Raw genomic sequence first — 25,581 nt, forward strand, 5'->3', positions numbered from 1 at the left:
TAGCAAACTTCTTCTACAAAAAAAATGTTTAAAAAGGGAGCTGTGCCTCACAGCTTACTGCCAGGACTGTCCTTCACGTGGAACTGAAGACAAGCAGAGCTCACAGGCAGCCCAGGCCACCTCTGCAGGCAGCGAAGTGAGAGAAACCCTCTCGAGGTTACCGCACAGGACACCCTCTGGTTCTCTGCAGCAAGGCCAGACGAGGGGAAAAATGTCTGCTCTTTCTTAGCTTCCCATCCCAGAAGACTTTATTTATGCATTAGTCGACCTTTCTAACTGTTAGGACCATCTTGCTTTAGCAGTTAATTAACACAAGTGCCATAATTTAATACAGTTAATGCTACTTGATGCCCTTTAATGTACCTTCCATTAGTGATATTATTGTAGTATTACCCTGTAAATTAAAATGAGATCAAGACTAAGAGAGGCTCTCTTTAATTAAGGTACTGGCACACTACATCGTCCATTATTCACTAGAAAAAATCACCCTGATTTAGTGAAGCAGACCATCAGTAAGTCAGAATTAGTTCATGTGGATTATTAGGTTTCTTGAATAATGTGAGCACAATGGGGTTGCTGAAATTGCTAACAGCCACATTTCCTTTTTTCCATCATCTTAATAAATACACAATGGAAGTGGTAAATTGAAGACGAATAAACAGGTGGTAATAGAGGAGGTAAGGCGCTGATCGAGAGTACATCAGGCTTATTTCAAACCAAATGCAAAGCAATGACAAAACAAACCCTATACTAAGTGGGTAAATCTCCTATCTATAATTCCATGTGAATTATTAATCACTCCAGCATCTTGTATATTGAATATGGCAGCTTTAAGATAGATGCTTTTCACTGTCATCGATCCTTAAAACACAGTGTGAAACAGACACACATTTTATACTACCATTAGAAATACGCTACTACGAGTCTCTGTGATATTAACTATACTTAACCTATAGGTTACTTTTTCCAGTAAAAGGACGAGTTTTGAAATATGTCTGCTAGCATCACTCATCCACCACATGTCAAGCTCCTTGGTACCTTCCCCTTTGTCCCCTTTGTATTCCGTCCTGAATGAATGAAATAGCTGGTCTGGCTTTAGAAAATGTATATAAATATTCAGGTCTCAAAGTCCAGAATATGAAACACTGTATCTAAATAAATAAATAAATAAATAGTAACTCAATTTCCAGTTAACATCCTAAATTAACCCTGCAATGGCTGGAAAGCTCAGCTAAATCAGAAACGGCGGCACAAAACCCCTGGTAACCCGTGCTGCCCCGCATCGTGTTCCCGTGCTCAGGGCATGCCAGCACACAGGATCATAATGCTGATTTGGAGACTCTTCAGGGGGGCCCTATAAGGTTTCTGGTAAGAGACCAAAAATACCTAAACCCGAGTAAGAGTGGGCCTATTGCAAGTCACCCTTGGTGCAACTAAACAATGGGGGCTGAGTACTGCAGCCTCACAGCTCCTTAGCAGTGAGCAAGCCCATCAATTCTTTAACAAGGAGGGCTCACTACATATTGAAGGAAAGGCCACCAAATCCCTAAAGTGCTGTTCTTCTCATTAGCAGAAGAGTGATAAGAATTCACGTGAATCTAATCTAGTGAGATACTATTACACATCAGATATTTCTTTTGAAGCATGTGTCCAATTACCGCAGCATTTAGACAACAAGCATCAGCATCAGATAAGTTCTCTGTACAGTCACACTTCATTTCTATAGGTAATTTTTTGCAAGACTGCTGTGCCCTAGATGTGCTCGGAAGGTTTCTGTTTCTAATTTGCATGCAATGCACTCTGTTTTAATCCTTCAGATGCTTTCTTTGATAAAGTACTGATAGTTTAATTGAAGTCAGACTAAGCTCCAAATGGATTCTCAGATGGGGAGCAGCTCTTCCTTAAAGCGTAAGGACCTTCAAATCCTGAGCTTTGATATGATCCCTCTGTAGAGCTAACCTGTGTGGGGCCCAGTAGAGAAAGATTACACCTTAAATGGGACATATGTGTTATTTTTTACATGCTGAGGCTAATGCTACTAAACTATTTCAAACAGTATCTTAAGCTGTCCATGATCCACTTAGCCCTCTCAAGACACTTCTGAAAAATAATTTACAGTGTAACTAAACTAATAGGAGTAACAATAATAATTCTTAAACCAGCAACATTTCTTTTACTTTCACACGTTCAATTAGTGATTCTGTGCGTATGTTTGGTGTGGACACAGAAGATTGTAACTACATGCTAAATCTACGGTCTTCAGAAATGTATTTTGATGTCATATAAAAATATATTGGCACTGTAAAAGCGCTTAAGCATTCAAGCTTGCACGTGGCATCAATTCTTCCTTTATATATAGTGAGAGCAATATTTTTCAGTGGATTACATCACAGTAAATTGATTCTATTTTGATTTTACTATCGATTTTTGCAATATGGAAATGCTTATGAACATGAAAGGCTGGTATAAAAGAGGTAGAAAAAGGCAAACTCACAACAAGAGTAATAAAAATGTAGTCACCAGTGTTTTATAGAATCACTGTCTCTTTTTTTCCACTGAGTCCTGTGTCTGCAAAAATGCTCTGGCCTTCCAAGATACATTTGCTTTTTTGTTCATTTTGATATTTAGCTTCTCTTGGAGAAAAAAAAAAAGAGGTTTTTAAAAAGGAAGATTTGAACTCTCTATAGAAGAAACAGAGGAGAAGGAAAAGGTATATTAGAGAGGTGAGTGAATTGCTAATAGAGAAGGTCCCATTTATTTCTTCTGAACAAATTGGCATCCAAGACACATGTACAGGGTATCACCCTCCTGCTTGAGGTCATCAGTCAATTGCTAGTTAGAGTTGGGAAGAAAATTTCCTGATAGGAGGGTCATTGAACAGTTATTATTTTGGGGACTACGGCACCTGATACCAGCCACTGCTTGCCCCAGAGGGACTATTTGTCTTGAACCCAGCTGAATAATCATCTTTGTTATATTCAAATCAGTCTTTCCAAAACACTGTTGTTTTTTTTCATTTTACTTCAGCTTCACTGTGTTTCAGAAATAATTAAAGCACAAGGAATGGACTCTAATCTCTGCTGCCTTCCTTGTTCACAGGCAGCTCATAGCCAGACCTAGAGGGAAGAGTCCATGCAAGGGCTGCTGTATCAATCACAGCTTACATTAAAGGCCTGAAAAAGTCAAATGATAAAACAGAATCTCTCTTTTTAGTCAACTGCTATCAGATGAGGCTCCAACTGTAAAAACGCAGAAAATGTCCTAATGCCAGGGTGAATTTTTGAGCCAATATAAGAAACTTAATACTATCCTGCTTGTGAGACCTAGCGCTTAAGATCACACGCTAGTGACAGCGAACACCTGCTGTCACTTTGTGCCACCGAGTCAGAAACTTCTAGCATGACCAGAAACAGACTTTGACTGAGCCAGATCTCCAGTGAACATGTCTTGGCAGAAAACGTCATGTTTGGCAACATAAAGAGTTTTGAATAACCTCTAAAACCAAATATACGTGCCTGTTTCTAAAAGTATATATTCTCTTACCTTCCGTATACCCTTATGTCTGAAATTGCATAAAAGTAGCGTGCCAAGTGCTGCTCATCTACATATATTTCTCCAGTTGCTGGCCTAAGCAGTCTTATCCTCAGATCTGTGATGGTAAAGAAATCTCTTAACTTCTTGGTTGTGTCAAGCTGGCCATAAAGAGAAGCCATGTTATGAAGCCGAGGTCCAGCAAAAAAAGCAAATCTATCTTTGATTTCAAAGTGGATTATTTTACTATTTGTCATGTACCCAGTAGAGTATTCCTCTGTGCAAATGATTTCTAGGACTGTGTGCTGCGATAAATCCCTCACTGATTTTGGATCCATATGGAAAGCGTCTAAGCAGTCTGTGGCATAGTATTGGTAGGGCTGCCATGTTCGTCCATAGTCGAGCGATTTCTCCAGGATCATTTGGTCTGGACGGCCAGATTCAAAAGTGATAACTATGTTATCTGTCAGCTCAATAGTTTTGTTCCAGGAGAGTGTAATATTAACATGAAGAGGCTTTGGATAATCCTTCCAAGTCGTGGACTGCCAAAATGTGGAGGGATGTCTTCCTTCGAGATCGAACATCAGTTCTGGAGGATGAGCCAGTTCTTGGGTACTCGCGTCACATTCATTATTGCACATGTAGGGATTCCCCTGGAAAAGAGCAAAGCAGTGTTACAAGAGGCACGTTACAGGTGACTGTGACACATACAGATGTTTCTTGTCTGGCACATGACAACTGCTGCTTTTTCTCTGGGAGTGAAACCAAGAAAGAAAACACAAATGCTTGCAAGGAATACCTTTATCTTGACAAAATTTATCCTGGCTATTTTACCTGTTGAAGTAAACTCACAAACAGAAGCATATATAGCACCCTTGCTTCTGTAACAAACATTTTTGTTAGTAGGTTTTAGAGGAAGAAAAGAGTTTATTTACCCTGAATGATTCGGACCAGTGATGGAGTCACAAAAGACTAAGAACAGTACACGAGTCTCAAATAGCTCAGTAACTCCAACTCTTCCTAGAAGGATGCAGCAGCCAAAAAGAATTTCTTTTCAAAACAAGTACGTTCCTCAAGAGCTCCATTCACAAGTAATTTTTAGGGCAAGTGTTTTGAGGTCAGCAGTGCAGCCCATATGTACTCAGTACAAACCAGTATCCAGTACATCTTCAAGTTTCCTTTCATCCTGGTGTGAAATTTATCATGCTTAACTGTGCTCCCAGCTTAGCACCGGCTTGCCTTAAAACATTTACACTTGCCACCAAAAGCCATTAGAAAAACAGTGCTCTGCCAGCTCTGGGGCTTGATTTAGACATCTGCCATCTTATTACAGGGTAGCGAAGTACTTCAGGAAAGACTTTCATGAGGCACCGGCTTCAATTTGTCAGGACAAGATAATCCAGCACTTGATTAGGTGGGAGATGTCAGCAGCTCCAGCTGGAATGCTGCCGAGGTGGCTGGAGCGCTGAACTGGGGGTTGAGTTAAAAACAGCAACAAAAAAGGCTTGCCAATAGTGCACAGCTTTTACTGCTGCTTGTCCTCTGCAGCAAGGTGAAACGGAATTATTCTCTTCCTGGCCTTTTGATGCATTAACTTGCACGCTACAATCTTCTGCTCCTTCACAAAGGCTATTTTGTCTGCAGATCGGGGATATCTTGCAGTAGTTGCCAAGATATCAGAGCCCATAGGCTGCACTGAATCACATCTATCTAATTTCGGCTTTCAACAGTACATTAATGTTTGGCTACTTGTTCATTCTGCTTTTGTTCCAGAGAGCATCCGCTGCTCTGTATCCTTCCCTCCGCCTTATACATGGAGTGTGGAAGAAGCCATGGCTCTTTTCACTGATGGTCAGCACTGCTGGGGAAAAAGATGACCATGCCTATACCTAGCAGTGCTCCATAGTGTAGCTGTTATTGTCACTAATCAGAGTTCCCCTTGCCTACCCTGGGAACAGGACAAGCCCTGGTATGATCACCAACCTTCTCTTTTCTTATAATTACAGCTATGTTTCTCTCCACCTCAAAGCCTTGGGGCAATGAAGCTATTCAGTGTCATCAGGTGTGGGAAATGGGTTTCAAACATGAGTTTCCACCTTGGCCACTGCTCTGCTCCTTCACATACTCCCATGAAATACCAGTAAAAGGACTTCTGTACTCGCTTTGACCTCCCCACTGGCAACCTCCTCTTACCCAGGCAGGGAAATACTATTTTCTTTCTCTGTCTCTTTCCCATTAATACAGTGGAATGCTAAAACTGACAATGATTCACTGGGACTCAAAGTTAGGGAAAAAACCTACAAGACAACAAAAAGGGTTATTTGAAAAGCAGCACATTGCTTGTTACACTGACAGCTTCAAAGCATGCAGCTGTAACTGGAAGCACTCTGCAAAACGTGTCTATAATAAGTTCCTGTTACAGCTCTGATTTCAAGCTCACGGTTGCTATTTCTATGCCTTCCTTTTGAATAAAACAGTGAAAATCAAAAATAAGTTTCACGCAGAATAGAGAAAACACAGAATTTTTTATTATTTAAGCTCCATTTAATATATCAGACATGAATGCCAGAATTTGCTAACTTACTTAGGCCTTTTCTTTTCCTTAGGGAAAATACACATATTGTGAAATCTGTAAAGTTCCAGACCCTTTGACTATATGTAAATATAAATTTTGTAGAAAATGCTCAGAGTTGCATAAATCACACCTTTATGAGGTTTACTAGAAAAATCTGGTCACTTCTTTACCTGTCACCACGAAGCTGCCTGTGAACCTTTAACATGTATGTTTCTGTCATTGTTTTGGTAAAAGCAGCTTCACTGGGAGGTCATGGGTATCAAAACCCAGCAAATAAATGCTCCTGGGTATCCAGACAGGCGCATTAAGCAGTGCTGAGGGATGGCATTGGTTCCCTGCTCCACAAGCAGCCACTGAGTCTGTTGTGATTTTTCATGTTAAAAACTAAAGCTGCTCTGATCCGCTAGTCCCTGGATGCTGGAGGAGGCATGTTTTATGACTTCCAGCGGCTAACTCAGATTGTGTGGGACGTATTGTGTCTTTCTGCACAAGAGTTGATTTCTTTTGCTCTCTTTTTCTTTCACTTTTTCTTTTTTAGCAAAAGCTGAGGTGCAAATATAATCAGAGAACACTGGGAGATGGGGCTCTAACAAAACACAAGCTAGTGTGAATGCAATAAGATCATGAGAGCTGGTAGCAATAAGGTACCTAAAAGAATGGTGCAGTGAATGCTAAAAATCAGCCCTAGCTTGCTACTGAATGGTAATCGACATCTCTTTGGGCACAAAGCCTTTTTGGAAAGATGAAGCTATTCCAATTAATGGCAGATTATAGTGAGAAATGGCTCAGAATCACAGCGCTGTCCTGCACCTGAAACTCTTACCAGTGGTAATGTCAGTGGCAGAATTCATCACTGAAACCCTGGGGTAAGGACACCACTGCAAACGAGAATCCTAATAAAAAACTTCAGGCATATCCTCCCCAATAAACTGAATCATTCTTTTAATTTTATAGCATGCAATTCTCTTATAAGAGGCGAATGATTTGATGGCACCAAAATAACCTGTGTGGAGTTCAGTATTCTAGAGAGGAAATTAGGAGGAAAAAAAATCTAAGCCGACAAAACAAACATCCTGAATTCTAACACAGGGAGGGACAGAGAAATGATGAGTTTAGGTGAGTTTCCCTCTGCCTACTGACATGGCAGTCACTGATGTAATTTTGAAATATTTAACATGATTATTGCTTCAGAAGCTTGGAGTCAGATTTCCGTTTTCTCTACCAGCAACTTGGCTTTAAACTTCTTCTAACTCATCTTAAATGTAATTTGCCTGTTCAGTTATACTTACATTACCAAAATGGTGTAAAGAGGTCTTACCCTACAGGAATGTTCCTTAGTACATGTTAGTGTGAGAACAATTAATTTAAGTAGGATTAGTTACACATCTTAATGTCTTGATCTTTGTGATAATCCTCTTTAAGGCCTCTATCTCAGTAAAATGAATACAACAAAGAGAAACTTTCCCCAATTTGTGAAAACTAAGCCCATTCTGTGTTGGAGACATCTAAAGGACTGGAGCATTAGCAGCTGTAAGTAATTTTGTGACCAGCAGGCAGCCGTAAATAGATCTTCATTTAAGCCTTCCAAGCAGCAGCTCTTCAGCTGGACAAGGTGGAAAATATTTATAACTTTTCAAAACTATATTTAAGCCATTAGGAGATTTCTAAATAATTAAACACTAATAAATACTTCTAAGCACTTTACTGCCAATTAGCGTAACAGGTAGCTGAGGCTTTCCCAACACCACGACCATCTAAAAGAAACCCACTAGTTTCCTGTACAGTAACTGGAGATTGATATTAAATAGCTCCTTGCAGGCAGGCAAATTAAGTTGCTATTTATGTTGGTTTAGACCGCTCATGGAATTCAAAACTACTGACATAGTCTAAAAGTTTTGGCTTTAGGAAGAGGTACCCATTTTGCAGGCATGGCAAAGGCATGTGGCTGCGTCACACGGTTTGGTCACACTCAGCCTCGGCTGGAAAAGCAGAGTTGCCCGAGAAGCTGCTGCCTAGGGCTGACTGGTCCTGGTAGGGTTTCTCCTCAATTAGCTCCATTTAGTTTGGTTTAGCACACAGTGACGTCTGCTTGTGCCAACCAGCTTGAGCTTTTGCAGTGGTGTCTGAGGTGCTCTGCAAGGGCCCCTGCCGCTGGGCAGGAGCGTGTCTTAGCAAGTGCATCTTCAGGAACAACTCGGTGACTGATGGGACAGTGACCCTAGAGTAAGGATTTCGGTTAAAAACCAGAGGTCTAGCAGTAGTATAACCTTTGAACGTCAGCAGGGGAGCCGGTGGTGGTGCTGCAGATGCGGTTCGAGGGTTAAAGTCTGAGCGGTGCCGCTCAGGCGAAGCCGCAGGTCTCTCATCAGGACAGCTCCTCAGTGGCATGCACACAGGCTTAGGGCTTGATTGAAGATGTTGCTTCTTTCAATCTGCCTCCTGTCCACAGTAACACCTCATGGACTTTTTTACTCAGGAACAAAGACAGAGGGGCTTAACCTTTCTGCAGCGTGAATATTGGAGGCTCTATCACAGATTACATGCTGTAATAGACACCTGGCTAAATCCCTACAGAGGATTATGACTTGCATTTTCAAACTGGTGAAGGCTGCTGAGGTCAAGCAGGCCAAGATTTTAAGATGGAGCAAAATAAATTTTCAGGAAGCGAGTCACAGCCGCTGATTTTTATACTGCTGCCTCCAGGTAGTTAGCTCAGGTGCACAAGACAAGAAATAAACACAGCCTGACTCACGTTTGGAGCGAGGTTGTGCAGAAAATTACTGCATTCAAGTTACACTTTTGGAATAGAGTATTTCTGTTTTCCTTTCCAAGAGATCATTACATTAGTTCGCTCCATACCATGCAGTACATTGTAGATGACTAATTAGACAGTAATCACTAATAGCAGCAATTGCCCTAATGCTTACATTTAGCATGTGGTTTCTAACCAGGAATTACTTGTTTACCATGACAAAGCCAGATTATGAAACCATTAATTGGGAGGTACTACTCATCAGGTGTTGTAAGGCAACAATAAGGGCAAAGAGTCAGTGTGGTGGAGGACTGGAAAGGCATAGAATCTGCCACATGATAATTGATGTTATCAAACCCACTACATCCATTAGCTGGTCTGAGAGCATCTCGGTCAATGTCTGCAGAAATATTGTTGCGATGAAGACAGGGATGGCTGTAGACAAGAACATTTTACCATCAATATCCTTTCATCACTGCAGTGACAGCATTTTAAGTTAAAGTGATTTAAGTTAAGAAAGAAAAAGTGCTAAAATCTCAGTGGAAGATTTGATGCTCTTTCACAGAGCTCCCAAGTGAGAGGCATCTGGATGGCCAGACAAGCCCTTTGAACTCTGATCTGCAGGCTGAACGATATACATTCTTCAAAACCAGCAAAAAGAAAATAAAAGCATGTTTAAATCAATAACTTCTGGGGAGACTTAAAAAGATTAAACCAGGGAGGATCTGACTGGCCAAAAATAAATAATAATGCTTAACAACTTCATGCACTTTTAAGCTTGAAAGTACATTGCAGATTACGTCCCTGATGCTGCAACAAACTTGGTGCAAGCAGGCCTTTAAAATTCAGATTTAAAAAAGATATTTAAGCCTCTAAAGATCTGGCAGTTTGTCCTGTGGAACACAGACCTAGCTAATTAATCTTCATGACAACACCTCCATGAGGTATGGGATCCTATCCCAAGTTTACACATAGATGCAGAATTAGAGAGAAATGCTGTTGCATGATGAACTCTGTAATCCCTGATTATATTGTACTGTTTCTTCCAAACCCTTTTGGTAGGTCACGTGAAAGCATTCTTGGCAATCAGAGTAGCTCTCAGATTATTAGATCATGCCTTTCTCCAGTACTATGAACTGAAAAAGTATCATAGGAAAACATCTTAATATTTGCAGCACCAAATGCATTGATGCATTTGCCAAAGGCACTTAATTCCTAGCAGAACTTTCTCTCTTTTTAGTTACTTTAGTTACTTTTTGGAAATGCTTTTAAATTTACTTTATGAGGCAAATGGAGTTTCCTTTCCTCTGAAATATCTCTACCCACTTTTGGGGTTGAAAAGCCTACTTATTCCTAGTTGGTAATTTTATGCTTCCGAGGCTATCTTGGACTTGGTAACCTCGCTGATGTTATTTTGACTGCTTGATCATTCTGGCATTAACAGTACCTTAAGGCAGATCTACTGGTACTGACCAAAGAGTGATTTTGTTATTTCAGAAGCTCAATATTGGTGTTTTCCTCTTGTATCAGCAGGTATCTGGCAACATCATCACTTTCCTATTTATAGCTTTTGCAATGTCACGAGGTGCACAACGCTGGGACCCTATCATGCTGAGCTTTGGCTGAACAATACGGCAAATGTTAGAAGAAAACTTCAGTTTCTTTATACAGCAGTACATTTTTGCCCGAGCTGGTTTTCCAGCCATCCTGACACCCTGCAGGAGTTCTGGCAAGGAAGTCATATGGGAGATACAGGTGAGTGTCCTCAACTGGGAACAGATTCTACTGTCAGTAACAACCTTGGGCATCTCTACCCTACATTTTGTGGTCTGATACAGATCACATCTTCCTCACTTTCTGATTATTTTGGACTATCCGCGAATTTAGAAAGGGAGGCGTTGTGGGGGGTAGAAAAAAGATGTCTCAAACACTGCAGTTGAAAGATGTCATCCCTGGGTGAGGGAAAGCCGGCACAAAGGCAAGTTGGTCTGTTATCTTGGACAGACGGTCTCAGCTATTGTGGCGACCACAGAGGGAACGTGAGCATCAAAAAACTGAGAATCAAATCACCTCCGTGGCAATAGGAGGAATCAGGGTGCTGGGAACACACACACACACACAAAATCTTTTCCTTTTTCTTTGTAGTTATAAATTAGTGTTCAGAGTTTTGGTCCACAAAGGAAATCTGTGGATAGCAAAAAGTCTGAAAAGCATGTTGTGAGAGCAGGGAAGGCTCCAGCAGACTTTAACAATCCCAACCAGCCCCACCTGCACCCCTGGCCAAGCCCTATTTAAGTCCAGGCTGGTTCCTTCATCCAGCTCCCTCTCCTGGGTGGGCTCAGGGCTGTGCTGCAGCCTTGCCTCCCGATGCAGCTGCTGTGATGGCCCTGCTTTGTCCACTCACCGTGCCTGGGGCTGCTGAAGGACTGTGGGTGTCACCTGGCTGTGCTGGGGAAGTGCAGGATGGTGCCTGTCAATGAGGGTACAGCTGGTGCTGGGGTGGCCCTCTGCTGCTGCCTGTGCCCCTGCGTTGGGTGACTGCTCCTGCTGCTCCCTGGCACTTGCTGTGGGACATGCCATGAATGAGGAGATGAATCTAATGCAAATGCAAAGGTCTGCAGCTTGCCCTGGGCAACAGTGGAGCAGATTTATATTAGCTGAGTATGAAATCAGATTATGGGACATCAAATTATGGGAGTGTAGAGATTTGGTGTTGGGAAGGATTTCAGGAAGGCTGATGATGTGAGGAGAGTGGAATGTCACAGTCCGAGTGGGCTCCTGCATCACACTGCTCAGGGTGCCCACCACAGCCTGCCGTGCCAGGCAGGCTGATGGCTGTGAGCTGCGAGCTGCACCTGGCTGGCGCTTCCTCTCAGCGGGCAAGATGTGCACGTGTGGCAGGAGGGCCTCTTCTAGTAGATAACACAGCTGAAGAAATAAGTAAATGTAGCTAGTCTTATGTTTCTATTGCCCACAGACAAACTGAAGACGTGTACCTTACAACAGTGGTGGAGGCAGGTGAGACGTGATGGCTGTGGCTCCTGCACAAGGATGCTCACGGCTTTATCACTGGTTCCCAAGGAAGCTCCCTCTTCTGCCCCTGAGGTCCCTACTCCTGCAGTAAGGGTTTCCTTGTCCTCCTGGTGGACAGCTCTTGAGTAGTATCTGTGGAGGCTCATGTAAAGCATTGATGCTGTGAGTCCTGGCAATTGAGTACCTTCAGGTACAGGCCAAGAATTTCCACCTGGTTTCTGTGTAAATCAAGTGAAGTGAGCAGGCGAGAGAACTGATGTGGTGTTTAACTGATGAGCTAAATAGTGTTCAGGGCAACCCTATCCTGTGCTAATTTCAGTACATGCATCTTACTCGGACAGCTCTTTATGTAGACCATTCATCACAGCACTGAGAAACAGTCAGTCATGCACATACTCTTGTGCGATGTTAGAAATGAGCAGTGTTGAAACAATTAAAAATTCTAAAGCTATTGAAAATGAACATATGGTTTTCTAATGACTTAAATGAAAACTAGATGGGTCTGGATCTCTCCATTAAAGAACAGAATTGTCATGATTTTTGTGTTTGTAATTTAAAGGAAGTTACAGTGAAAACTGTTTTTCACCAAGCTGTTGCTGGTTAGTTATATCTTATGGTAAGATTTTGGATATAACAGGAAGGGCTTGCACTGCAGTTTAAGAATTTATTGTCCTTAAGACATGTGGACTAAAACTTCCATCATCAAATTGCCACTTAAATAGCTTAATGATAATGTTTCATGTGTCATTTACCTATTGGGAAAGATGTACAAAACTCCCCATTCTTTTTTTCTCTTAGCCATGGTATTTTTCAATCCAGAAGGTTTCTAAACCACTATGTACCTCATTAACATAGCTTCAAGAATTATCTGACTGTCCACCAAAGCAGACTGTCATAGCTTTTTAATAGCACACAGTTGTTCTACAGTGTTAAACTATTTAGAGTGGAACTGAAGACTGCTGTACTTGATTTAAACTTCAAAAGTATTTTACCTAAGCACATACAAAAACGTTTGGTGCAAAATAACAAACTACTCATGAACAATTAAAACTTTTTTGACTATTCCTACTGTATTTAAGTATAGAGTAATAAGAAAACTCCACAATAGTGCAGGTATGAGCAAATAATGTGAAGAAAAAACATTTTAAAGTGACATCCACTTAACCTCTATATTATTGACTTCTGTGCAGGTTCAAAATAGGTAGCTGAAGTCTGAAATGCTAATGTCCCACTAGGAGTATGTAAAAACAACTTCAGCACTTACTCAGGTGGTTCATACAATAGCTCAGGTTACTCGTTGTTCTTGGCTCACTGAACATGATAGGTAATAGGCTTTATAATTAGTGTTTGATAATTTGGCAATTTTCAGATTCTGTGACACTCAAATGGCAGTTACCGAGCGGTATCACATAGTCTCCAACAGGTGGTTTGAAGGCCATATTTGTAAGGGTGGGTGTAAGGCTGCACGTAAGCAGACATGCACAGAAGGTTCCTGTCCTGCTGGGGCCTCGCAGCCGCACCTATTCCTCATGGCACAGCAAAACAGACCAAGGGCTTCCAGTCACTAATGCTAATTTTACATTAATTAGAAGGCAGCTACTCTCTAAAATAGCACAAACTTAACTCCTCTGGGCTTGGAGGTGGGGGGGGGGCCTCGAAAAAATTTAAGAAATCCCATTTGCCACTTTCCAGTCCAGCAACTTCCAGTGGATCCACTGGAAAAATCTCTTTCCTTTAGAGCTGCACCTTTGCTGTGGGCTCAGCCCTGCCTCAAGCAAGCACCAGCCTGCAATCTAGCAGTGTGCAGCGTGCTCAGCCCTCTCGCCTCCCCCTGCACGCCTGCTGGCGAGCTGACAGCCTCCGAGCTGGCAGCTTCTTGCTAAGGACAGATTTCCTCCAAACTTGGGAGATCCCACCTTTGTGCCTAGCAATTATGCTGCTGAGGTGAGCTGGATGAGAGGGCTGATGTATCTGGAAAGCAAATACTTTTTCCCCAGTCTTAGTTTTCCATTGAATCAAGTCTCTGATCTGATGTCCTGCTTGGCCAGACGAGTGCTGATACTGCCAGAAGGGACGTGACAGCTGGGGACGGAAGTGAAGCGGTGCAGATAGATTGACTGGCTTAAGGGCAACATGAAAATGCACCCTAAATTGTGAACAAAGAGCTAAATTATGCCTGTGCTGTCATACTCATGCTTATCTGTTAAAAGGTCACTTACATATACAAATAGCTCCTTGTATGTGCAAGTGTTATTTATGCTGTAAAAGACAATTCTGGGGGTGTAAATGTGTACTGGACTTGAGCACAACCAGTTCTGTCCCAGCAAAATGACTTTCACTATGTATGCTACCCTAAGGCATCATTTTGATTTTCTTCTTCCAAAGGACAGAAGGATTTAGGACAACAAATTCAGATTACTTACTTTCCTACAGATGTAAACACAGCACCTGCAAATGCTATTGGGGTCTGCACTGAGGGTATTTTTGCAGCAATCTCTACAATCTAAATTCAGGTACGAAGAATTCTGTGTGGTTTTGTTTTGTTTTTGTTTTCCTACAGGTGGTACTTTTTTTTTCCTATATGTATAGTAATACATATAGAAATATATAGAAATTTCCTATATATACATGTAAGCATGCTTCAGATCTTTTTTTTGCTTCATCTGAAAATTTCTTTCTTAAAAGTGCAACTGTAGAATATGCTTCACCTGGGAGGTACAGCTGAGTTTGATGGAAGCTGCGTTATATTATCTCATTATGATTGCAGGTTTTACATTTTACTCTGAATACTGGCAAACTGTTATCATGAAGACTGAGATACCAAAATGCACTGTATCAAGCTATTCTGATTGATACAAAAATTTATACAAAACTATTTTCATGCACTGAAACACGTAACTCCTGTACTAGGAAGTTAAAAGGGAAAATAACAAAACAAAACCCCAAACCTAACTGGCTTTGTAAAAAAAAAAAAAAAAAAAGAAAGTCCTTGTTTAAGTATTCACCCTCAGGAAACAGATCTTACCATTTATTTCCCGCTTATCATTTCCATCACCTTAAAAGACACTATATGCTTGCCTAAATATGCAGCTACAACAGACAGTCATTCTGCATAATCTGTGGGATATTGAGGATGAATTATGGCAAGACAATGAGCAGAAGGATACCAAATCCTCCATGGTATTCATTAATGGTTGCCTGTGACAAACCACTGTCGGCTTTAATAGTTTTCCTGGGGTGATTTCTGCTTCCTCTGTGGGAGACTTTTAAGACTGCTAGAGAGGATTCCTGAGTAGTAGCGATAGTTAAATAACTTTTGTCAAATGTGATGCAAAACATAGTTAGGAAAAAAGTACCTCAAATTTTGCTTTATTTCTTCCGAAAGAAAGCCATCTTCTTAGAAAAGATGGTCTAACCAAATACCTGTACAGGCTACATCAAGTAATCTGTATATTCATGAGAACATTAGCAAAACAGTAAGTTGATGTTTTGCTAATCATCTCAGTGAGACAAATGCTGAGTGGAATTCAATAACAATTTACCAAATCTGAAAAATTTTTTACTTTGTTATCACTGAAAGCAGACAGCTTTGCTAAGGCAAGGCAGGTTGTCTTCCCCAACTATGACAGTCCCCTATTTCACATACTATCACACGAGTTTCAATAGGCTACTCATGTAATAGGATGAAGTAATGTAGTGTGCTTGCTATGAATAAGGATGGCAAAACTGTGTCACTTAAAGCTATAAGAAAACTTATTGATCTATGTTTATGTAGTGTTGCATGTTTATGTAATGTTTTGCATGTTACTTTAGTTGTAAATCTCCAAATGACTTACAAGGCAGTACGTTCAGCTGCCCACAAAGTTACAGCTGTGGGAGATCAGACCAAGAGAGGTGAAGTAATTAGTGCTCAGACAAGTAGTGGCTAAGCCAGGAACAGACCCTTATCCTTTGCCCCACAGGCCTCTTTTTCAAAGAGAAATTTTTTTTTGTCTTTGTACTAATTCTATGGCTAATGCCATAGAGAAAAGAGCCTGCAGAGCCAGACAACAAATAAAAGGACTAAAGAGACAGATGAAATTCTTTTCTTGTTGGGGATGTCTCAGCTGTGCTTCTGGGACTGTCTGCATCTGTAGGCACTGTTCATCCTGCTCCAGAGTGTTATTGATTCTGTGCCTGTGGATTTCATGCAAAATTGTATTTCTACAATAACCATAATTTTATTTCTGCTTCTTAATGTCAGTATTGTTTTTGACAATTTCTGACCTACTCCTGTATTACCAATGCATCTACTGCCATTTTTAATAAGCTTTAGAGCCTATGGATTAACACTGAATGTCAAATACCACAATTAGAATTGCTGATGTTATGCAGAAGCACTGCTTTTATTATATAAAAAATCTGTTTTACTATTGCCACAGAATCTCTACTCATTTCTGTTGTATTTGATCACTCTTTGTTACAGAATTCCCAGGCTCAGAGGACCCTTGTGTGTATGGGAACTACTTAAATGAAGAATGAAAAGGAACATAAACAAAAATGACAATTGTAAGTGAAATCCAATTTCACCTCATTTCTCCTAAAAGGTGGGCTACATTGTTTTCCCGTCATTTGTGTTTGTCAGGATGATAAAATAAATATTTTTAATGAATCACAGTGTGTACCTACATAATGTGGAATTGTTATAGAAACAAATTTACATGTTGAATTTTATTGTACAGTGAAGGGATATCTTATTAGTATTCACAATGAATTGTGTGATGTCTCTGCACATTCAGATTACAGTGCATAGTGCTTTGAAAGAGAACGAAGACACTCATCAAATCCACATTAGGATACTGCACCAATACAAGTAATTCAATCAAAAAAAACATACAGTATCTTTTCAGGAAGGGTTGCAAACTTTGTGATAAACTGGTAATTTGTTCAGTTCTGTGCTGGAGATTGTCATGTAATTTCCTTTATTACATATACATCCACAACAAAAATAACTGCACAGCTCTGAAAAACCTACAATCATTTCCTAAAATAATTTGTACTAAGACTGTTATCTGCAAATTTACAGTTCGGGTATGGTATGTTGTTGCACTGACTCCTAACAACCTGTTGTTTTCAAAACTTATTTTATCATAGAATGTTGAAATTTGGAGAATCCCAACTGGCTGGATGGCAGGGAAGGAGGAAGGAAAACAGCTGTTCCCCTGTCCCATGCAGAGGGCAGGGGGAAAAACGCCTACATGATCCCTGCTGCTGCCTCAGGTGGGAGACTCAGAGCAATGGGAATTAGGGATAAAACCAGTCCCTACAAATATTTCATGGCCTCATGATATTATTTATGTATTATTTATATTATTATGTATTACTTTCAGTTAATGCATCAGATGTGTAGCATGTATGCAACTCCTTTGAACTGAGCCAAACTTGCTTACTGAGTTGATTGTAAAGTAATTCAAATCTGGAGATAGAGAGGCTTCTTTCACCACAGAGCTGTAGTAAGACTGCAGGAGGTTCCTCTTTGAACCTCTCACGCCTTGGCTGTAACAAGGAGGAGTCACTGGCACATCAGTTGGGCTAGCTCAGGCAACCCCGTTAGTACGAACAGGGCAGCCTGGGCCGTGTAGCCATGCTTGGCATTTCGATGCTGTTTGCCTACATGGCTGTTGTGCTGCCAATTTCTTATCCGTGCTGTTAACCCTCCGCTGAGATTAAGCCTGGGTGCATACGCCAGGACGAGGCAATCGTAACTCATGAACACTGTACAATGAATACACCCTAAAAAATACTTGGCTTTTGGTAAGCACTAGATGGGGAAGTTTCTCACAAGGAGAGACTGAATGTAAATTTTTGTGTAGTGGAAAAACAGACTTTCTACAATTGCCTGCTGGGATGCCTGAAGGTAAAGTTTAAGGACAGGGATTCCTTTTATCCTAATACATTTCAATCTATTACAGAGTAAGTTGATAAGAGAAGCTCTAAGTATGTTCCTTTCCACTATACCATCCTGGGAAGTAATAAATAGCAGCATATTATGGTCCCTATCAGTTTTACCCATCACAGGCTTGTCTTACAGAAGATGTGATAAAGAGAAACACCTCAGATAAAGTAATGCAATTAACTGCTGCCATCTGAAATCTGAAAAATTACATTTCCTTATGCCAGCCTGTCTAGCTGTTCAACCATTTTTTGAGCAAAAATGCTGTTTAATGTCTTGCTGGGTAACTGTAGGACTACTTTCCAACAGACTCTGTTCCTTGCAGTGGTATAGGAAAGGTCAAAACCTTGCACCAGCCGCCAGCATCATGGCTGCGCAGCCCAGAGGTCAGGGATGCTCAGGGGCAGGCGTGTGCCAGGAGGACCTGGCTCCATCTCCAGCTGTCTCGATGAGGGCCATGACAGTGATATCAGCTCCCTAACACTTGGATATGCCTCTGATGTAAGAGGCTCTTGTGGCTGGGTAAGGCAGCACCTGAAGCCAAAAGGCACAAAGTTGCCTTGCCACAATGGTAGACGTTTCCATGTATTCCTACAGTTACTCTGTAATTTAAACAGCCTAGTGCCATTCAGCATTTATCTTTGAAGGGAGTTTTAGGTCTCAGTTTGTACTAACGGAGCTACATGAAGTGCACTTATTAGAATGAAAAACAGCTGTCTATAAAATGAGTCACTATTTGTAAAGGTGCAAAAATAAAAGACCTCAAAGGTGTGGTATTCTTTCCTCTGACACAGAATTTAGGGCTGTGCCCTAAACAAACAAAAGCCATATGCCCCTCTCTTTAAAAGTATGCAGCATGCACATTTTTTCATATAAAAAACACTTTGCATATACCATCTGAGTATTTCCAGGCCCTAATAAAGTGTTTTAAGGTTAAGAATTGTCATAGCTCTGTTTATAACAACGTCTTTAGACAGCATACAAAATCACCCTCTTCAACATGGCCATCTGTGATATATTAATGCAAAAATTAAAAAAAAAGAAGGCAATTTCAAAAGTTTTATGCCCTTAGATTTCTTAATTTTTATTTCTCCTAATTTTTGATTGGGCATTTACTGAAAGCACTGCAATGAAAACAATGGAAAAGAAATTTTAGCTGATAAGTCAACATGGGGCTCTAAATTTTAAATGGATTTGAGATTATTTTTGTGACTTTTTTTACATAGCATTTGAATACAGTAGTTAAATAATACTTTACGAGGGCACTTGCAAATTCAAAAAGTTGACCAACAATTAAAATGTACATAAGAAGAAGGCAAGCCTGTTATCTTTGATTTTAATAACTCCTAGTGACATACTAAGGTTATTTTAAATGATTTATTAGTGTAATTTATTTGACAAGCAAGCTGAGAAGTACTTTTCTTTGTCATAACAGCTATTTAAAAAAAAAAGATCTGCTGTTTATCTCTTGCCTCCTTGCAAACATTTGTGACTCTCACTATCTATATCTCTATACTTATCTGTATGTATTTTGGAACACTACTGACTAGCTTTAGATTATAAAATCAATTCCTCCATCTGACATTATGCCCAATAAAGTTCCTTTCTAAAGCTCTTATATTTCTTAGACTGCTTTTCTAGACTTTATTTTGTAAACATTATTTTGCAGATGTAAGAGTTGGAAACTTAAAATTACAACAATATATATATGTAAAAGTTTGCAAACAGCTTTAACTCTGACTTAGCATTTTCTTGTAGGGTTCTGTAGTCCCCCAAACTGGAGAAACTGCCTGTGTAAATGTGGATGACTGAAACTTGTCTCATGCCAAAATTTTGGATATGATGCTCAAAAATAAGAACTTCTGATTTTTTTTTATCTGCAAGCACATAAGAGGAAAACCATTTTAAACTGAGTATGTTGAATATATGAAGAGATATTTAAATATTTATTATGTTATAAAATAACCTTATGCCACAGAAAATACTTTATTAGAACTTTATGGTTTTATTTAAATTCTCTGAGGTTCCTTTCAACGAGGCAAATCCTACCCTGAGATTCAATTAATTTAATTCCTAGTCAAGAGTTCAGTGAAACCAACAGATGTTCTTACTGAATAAAACCTGAATAGCAATTGAATAAAAGCTCCTGGAGGTATCCCAGTTCTTATGAGGTCCCAGATCATCCTGCCACTTCCCAGCAGCTTTCAGCTCTGCATACCTGGCGCTTCTCTGAAGCCGGCCTGCTTTGCCATCAGCTGCTCTCCCCCAGCGTCAGTGGAGGAAGGTGACTTGCACTAGTTTTTGAGTGAGAAAAAACTAAAAGGCACTGCTCCGCTCCTGGAGCTTGGAAGTGAGGCAGGGCTGAGGGCAAGGTCTGTGCAGATCCCGTGGGACCAGGGAGCAGCGGCCACAGCCCCAGCTGAGGGCAGATAAAAAGCAGTCAAACAAATGCGTGACTCCAGTAAATCTGAAGAGTAGTTGTGTTTGTCTGAGTGTAAGGCAAGTGTGTTTCATAGCAGTGCTTGCCTTCTCAGGTATTACCTTTCATTAATTACAGAAATGCTTTATAATAGAATAGCTGTCATAGATGATATAATTGCTATCACTTTGATATCTTAATTAAATTACACTGCAGGCTGTAAGTCCTTCAGGGCACTTTCATTTAAGCTGCTTGATGTCTGTCAGTCACCATCATGAATGGGATTTTGTTTTGCATGGCTTTATTAGTTGAGTCTAGGCTAGCAGGACAAAGTCGGGCATGGGCTGATGTAACTATAAGAGATAAAAAAACTGAAAAGGCAGATTTGTGGAGGTTCTGACTAGCTTTTATACAATAACGAAGCTCATCATCCTGCAGGAAGAGTTTAGGATAAGCTATGTAGTAATGGTGCTCAAATTCTGATTTTGTACTGGATACCCACGTTTGCCATTAAAAAGCATATTATACGTCAAAGATAGATTCTAAATTCAGTGTTTCTTATCTTGCTATTCATTCCTATTCACAGCTGAGGGGACTGCCAGCCCAGTTTCAGCTTATCTTCTGGTCCAAGAGACACATCGTGTTGAATACCATGGGTCTGTAAAATGTTTACAATTCAGTTACATTTACAAGATGAATATAGAATCATAGAATGGTTTGGGTTGGAAGGGACCTCAAAGATCATCTAGTTCCAACCCCCCTGCCATGGGTTGCCATATAATGATCTGCTGGGCTGTTGAATGTATTAATTATTGCTATTTGTTTACACATTGGCATTGCAGTAGCCTGTCACTGAGTGCTCTGAGCCTGCTGAGGAGCATAGCCCAAACAGGGATGAAGACAAACTCTGCCTCGAGGCATTCCCCACTTTGACAGTGTTTTGATACATCCAATTGTCAGTTTTATTTTGTTGATGGTCAGCTGCTCTTTTTGACATGCTGTCAAGCACTGGTTTTAGCAAAGCTCAGATGTTTGCTTGTTGCTGTGTCTTGGAGAAGGAGATGCAAAACAGCCACATCCTACACTCCTGAGTAAATCAGGAGTAGGAAAACTTCAGGAAGCAGTGCAAAGAATAACAACAAGGTTAGGGCTTATCTGTGTTTGGTGCTGTTACTCTGATGTTTGGGATGGACAGGTCCATCACGTGTCCCTCTTAACACCCACTAAAGACTGTGGGAATCTTTGCATGGATTTAAATTGAAGCAGATTTTCTTGAAGACACTAAATTACATATAGAGCAGCAGGAGTTTATAAGACGAAATTGTCCCACAAGAAATAGTAGAAAAAAAAAACCCACGAAGTGACACACTGTGTTCAATGGGGGACACTGAGTAAAATCAATCTTTCTCTTTATGATGAATAACCGTAAAGGTTAAAAGAACGACATTATTGCGATAAGCGATGTACTCCTCCAGTCATCTCAGATGAGGACTTCTCTCCCACTGCGTTTTATTGTTTGGAATTATTTTATTCCTGGACTTCACTTCATGTAAAATTAATTATTCATTATTATATCTTCATTTTTTAAAAAAAACCCACCAATTATAAAGTATGACATTTAAAATAATTCACCAAGTGAGTTTAATTAATTACGAATAGACAGAATGTTCTGCAAATAGAACTGCTGCTTTGAGAGCAGACTGCAGCATGCTGCCTGCATGGTGTTAGCAGAACAGGCAGTAATGATGCATGCGTATGCTAGACTTTGGAAATGAAACTTTTCTGAACTGCTGAAATACCAAGAGTAATAGTTAACCGTGAGTGATCTTGCAAGGAAATACACCATTCATCCATAAAGTAACACCCCAGACTGCAGTCTCCTTAGTTGTTTTGTGCTTTGTATTTCTAAACCACTTCTTTAAAGGGCAGCTGCAGTATAAGTCAAGTTAATGGTGAGAAAACTGCATGAAGGATTTATTTTGGGTTTTGAATCTTTAGTAGGGCAGATGAGTAAGAAGGGCTGGGGAAGACTTACTTGATTTTTGTGTTTTCAGTTTTAGAGGTAACTCATGCTTTTTCCACTCTTACAGGTCATAATGCAGAAGAAGCTACACACAACGTAGATTCTGTGCTACAGCCCTGAACTACTCCAGAGCTTGAGTAGAAAACATACATTTACTCTTCAGTGCTGTGAAAATCTAGTTAAAATCTGGACTATATTGCTTACATTCTCATATTTAATTAAATGCTATGGGAAATCGGTGTAAGTCAGGACAAAGCGGTGTAACTTTTGTGACTTTGTTAAAGCTGCAGTAGACCAAAAAATTCATAAATTAGACTCTCAAACATGTATTAGGTTTTCCTGCAGTGCCTTTAATTAAAATCAATTTTCTCTTAAAAATGCATTAAGACTTCAGAAGTTGAAGATTTTGACACTCAAATATGTCTAAACTAAGCTACATTTTGGTTCCCTGATCAATCACAACTGATGCTGGTACCATTATTGTGATTTTTTTGCTTGTCAAAGTGCCACAGGACAGTTAACTGCTTCAGAAGTGGGAAGTTTCAGCGACAGAGGGGCAGCACTCGGGCAACACTTTTCACAGGAAACATTTACTGACACATGCTGTGGCGAACCTTCTGGCCAGAGAAGAAAATGTGAATTCTTTATTTACAGCTGAGAGCCTTTACTCCTCAAAGTAGCCTCCCTGAAGTCACTGCAATTATATCTGAGTGCTGATTGTGTGAACCGTATAAATGGGATCAGTGACCGGAGCATCGCGGGAACGCCTGCTTACAGGAATCCAGCTCTAAGGCACCACAGTCCTTACTCCTGCACTTCTACAGGTAGGCCTTGGGCTGTGTCCTTGGTCAAGAAAGTAGTCTCAAAAAAAAGCCACTGGGGTGGGGAGGGGGGAAGAGCACAACTAAATTTTGAAACAAGTTAGTGATAACTGTCAGCAACACCGGATAAAACTGAAATAGAGAGGTGATAATAGTATGAAACAGGAAAGAAGCAGTGTGAAGAACTGAGGTCATCAGAAAAAAAGGGCAAAAAACAACTGAAGTTTAAAAAAGATGACTTCTTTTTGTTATTGTTTTCCACCTCCTTAACCCTCAAGTATTTCAGATCATTTCTCTGAGTATAAAAGCCAGGAAGCCACAGCCAGGTCTTTCTTTCCTAAACGGCAAGGTGATACTGGGAGTCCTGCTGGTTCCTCTTGAAAATGGACAATGGACAAGGTATGCTTCTCATGCAGTCCTACTTATTTGCTACGAGTATGCAGAAAGTTCCCCTTACCAGGTGCTATGAGCAAACCACCCAAAGGCAGTTTACTTATTCACTGGGCCAAGTACCTCTCCATGCAAGGTTCTGGCTAAAAAGTACATTTTCCCCCTTTTTCCCTTTCATCCCTCTTCCTGCGTTTTCTCAGGTATTTGGCTACAGTTCTTTCCCTTTTCCTACAACAGGATATTATAGCAAAAAGTACTTGTACCAATCTCTCCTCATAACTCTGCTCCTGACCAATCAAGCCCATAGTCACTATTTTATTCATGGTCCCAATTTCTTTATTCCGGGAGCTAATGCCCTCAGAAGGGCAAGCATTATATTATGCAGAGCATTTCACCCATCCTTAGTCCTAGCACATTGTCATGGTTTGATGTGGAGGGGGGGGGTGGTTCTGGTGGCAGGAGAGGGATTTTGCTCCCTGCGACCTCCCCGGTTTTGGATCCGGGTTAGGCTTAGTTCTGGCCACCAGATCAGACTGCCATCCCCCTCGGGGTTGAGCCAATAGGGCGCCTCTGCGAATTGCCCTATTTAAGTCAGGACAAGGGAACCGGAAAAGGTGCTTCGCCCAGGATCGACCAGAGAAGGGAGGAGGGCACTGCCCCCGCTCCCTGGCTCCCGGCCGGGCGGCTGCCTGCGTCGGGCCGGTGCCGCCCACGGAGAATGGCGGCGGCGGAGCCAGCTGGGGAATTCGGGGGCACCCCACTCCCGGGGTGCCCACTGGGCTGAGTTCACCTGGAGAGGACTGAGATCTGAGAGAAACAGCTGCATCGACAGCAGGTCAGTGAGGATGGAGCGGGAGGAGGTGTGCCGGAGCCGAGTTTCCCCTGCGGCTGATGGTGAGATAGCAGGCTGCCCCCCTGCAACCAGGACGGCCTCGGTGGAGCAGCGACCCACTCGCAGCCCGTGGGGAGAAGATGCCTGAGCCCGAGGATGGTCGTGTTGGGGGCACGGCAAGGCAGAAAGGCATCTGGAGTCTTCGTGACGACCCACGCCGGAGCGAGTGGCTACAGCTCCCTAAGTACCCGAGACTGTGGTATAGCCCACACCGGAGCAATCTGTGGGGAAGGATTGTTTCCAGTGGGCTGGACTCACGTTGGAGAAAATTTGTGGATTTTTTTCCTCGTGGGTAGGGGATCCATTGGAGCAGGGGAAAAGGGTGTAAGGACTCCTTCTCCTTTAAGAAAGAAGCAGCAGTAACAGCACGGAATGAACTGACCTGCACTCCCCCAGTCCCTGCCCCCTGTGCTGCTGGGGGGAGGAGGTAGAGCCGGGAGGAAAAGGAAGGAGGGGGGGGGGAAGGTGTCGGTTTTAAGATCTGGTTTTGTTTCTTTCTGTCCTCTCAAGTAATCGGTTTTTATTTCCCTTTGTCCTTCTAAGTAATCATTAATAAACTGTTTTGCTTTGAGAAAAGCGCTGCCTGTTTTGCCCAGGACCATGGTTGGTGGGTGCTCCCTCTGTTCTTGCCTCAACCCTCAGTCCTTTTGTGTTTTTTTTTTTCCCTCTCCTCTCTACTTTATTGGAGAAGGAGAGACTGTGTGAGTTTTAGTTGCTGGATCAGCCTAAAACCACGACAGTCCTTTTTGGCGCCCAACGTGGGGCTCGAGGAATTTGAGATAAGAATAGTGACTGGGAGAGGTAACGGGCAAAACATGGACTTCACAGTGCTGAAAAACAGAAGGACCTTGGGAAACTTTGATTGTTGTGACTGGTGAAGGGACAAGGGGTGGATTGTTTGTAAAATGTGTGTTCTTCTTCTTCTTCGATGTTGTTGTTGATACTGTGTTCTTTTTCTGTAACTCTGTGTTCTCTTTCTGTAACTAAAGTTGTGCCTAAATATGGAATTCGCAGAGGCGAGGGGTGGAATGTCATGGTTTGATGTGGAGGGGGGGGGTGGTTCTGGTGGCAGGAGAGGGATTTTGCTCCCTGCGACCTCCCCGGTTTTGGATCCGGGTTAGGCTTAGTTCTGGCCACCAGATCAGACTGCCATCCCCCTCGGGGTTGAGCCAATAGGGCGCCTCTGCGAATTGCCCTATTTAAGTCAGGACAA

At 41.4% G+C, this 25,581-nt stretch overlaps 1 protein-coding gene across 1 annotated transcript in view; it reads right to left on the reverse strand.

Moving 5' to 3' along the window:
- Positions 1–25,581, reverse strand: part of NTNG1 (netrin G1) — a 160,016-nt gene that overhangs the window by 91,756 nt on the left and 42,679 nt on the right. Inside the window, exon 2 of the mRNA XM_086617725.1 lies at positions 3,544–4,184. Within this exon, the coding sequence (XP_086473851.1) occupies positions 3,544–4,184 (641 nt within the window). The remainder of the gene's footprint in view (positions 1–3,543; positions 4,185–25,581) is intronic.

Source organism: Tauraco erythrolophus, chromosome 10 (assembly GCF_009769465.1).
Source record: "Tauraco erythrolophus isolate bTauEry1 chromosome 10, bTauEry1.pri, whole genome shotgun sequence".
Classification (NCBI taxonomy): Eukaryota; Metazoa; Chordata; class Aves; order Musophagiformes; family Musophagidae; genus Tauraco; species Tauraco erythrolophus.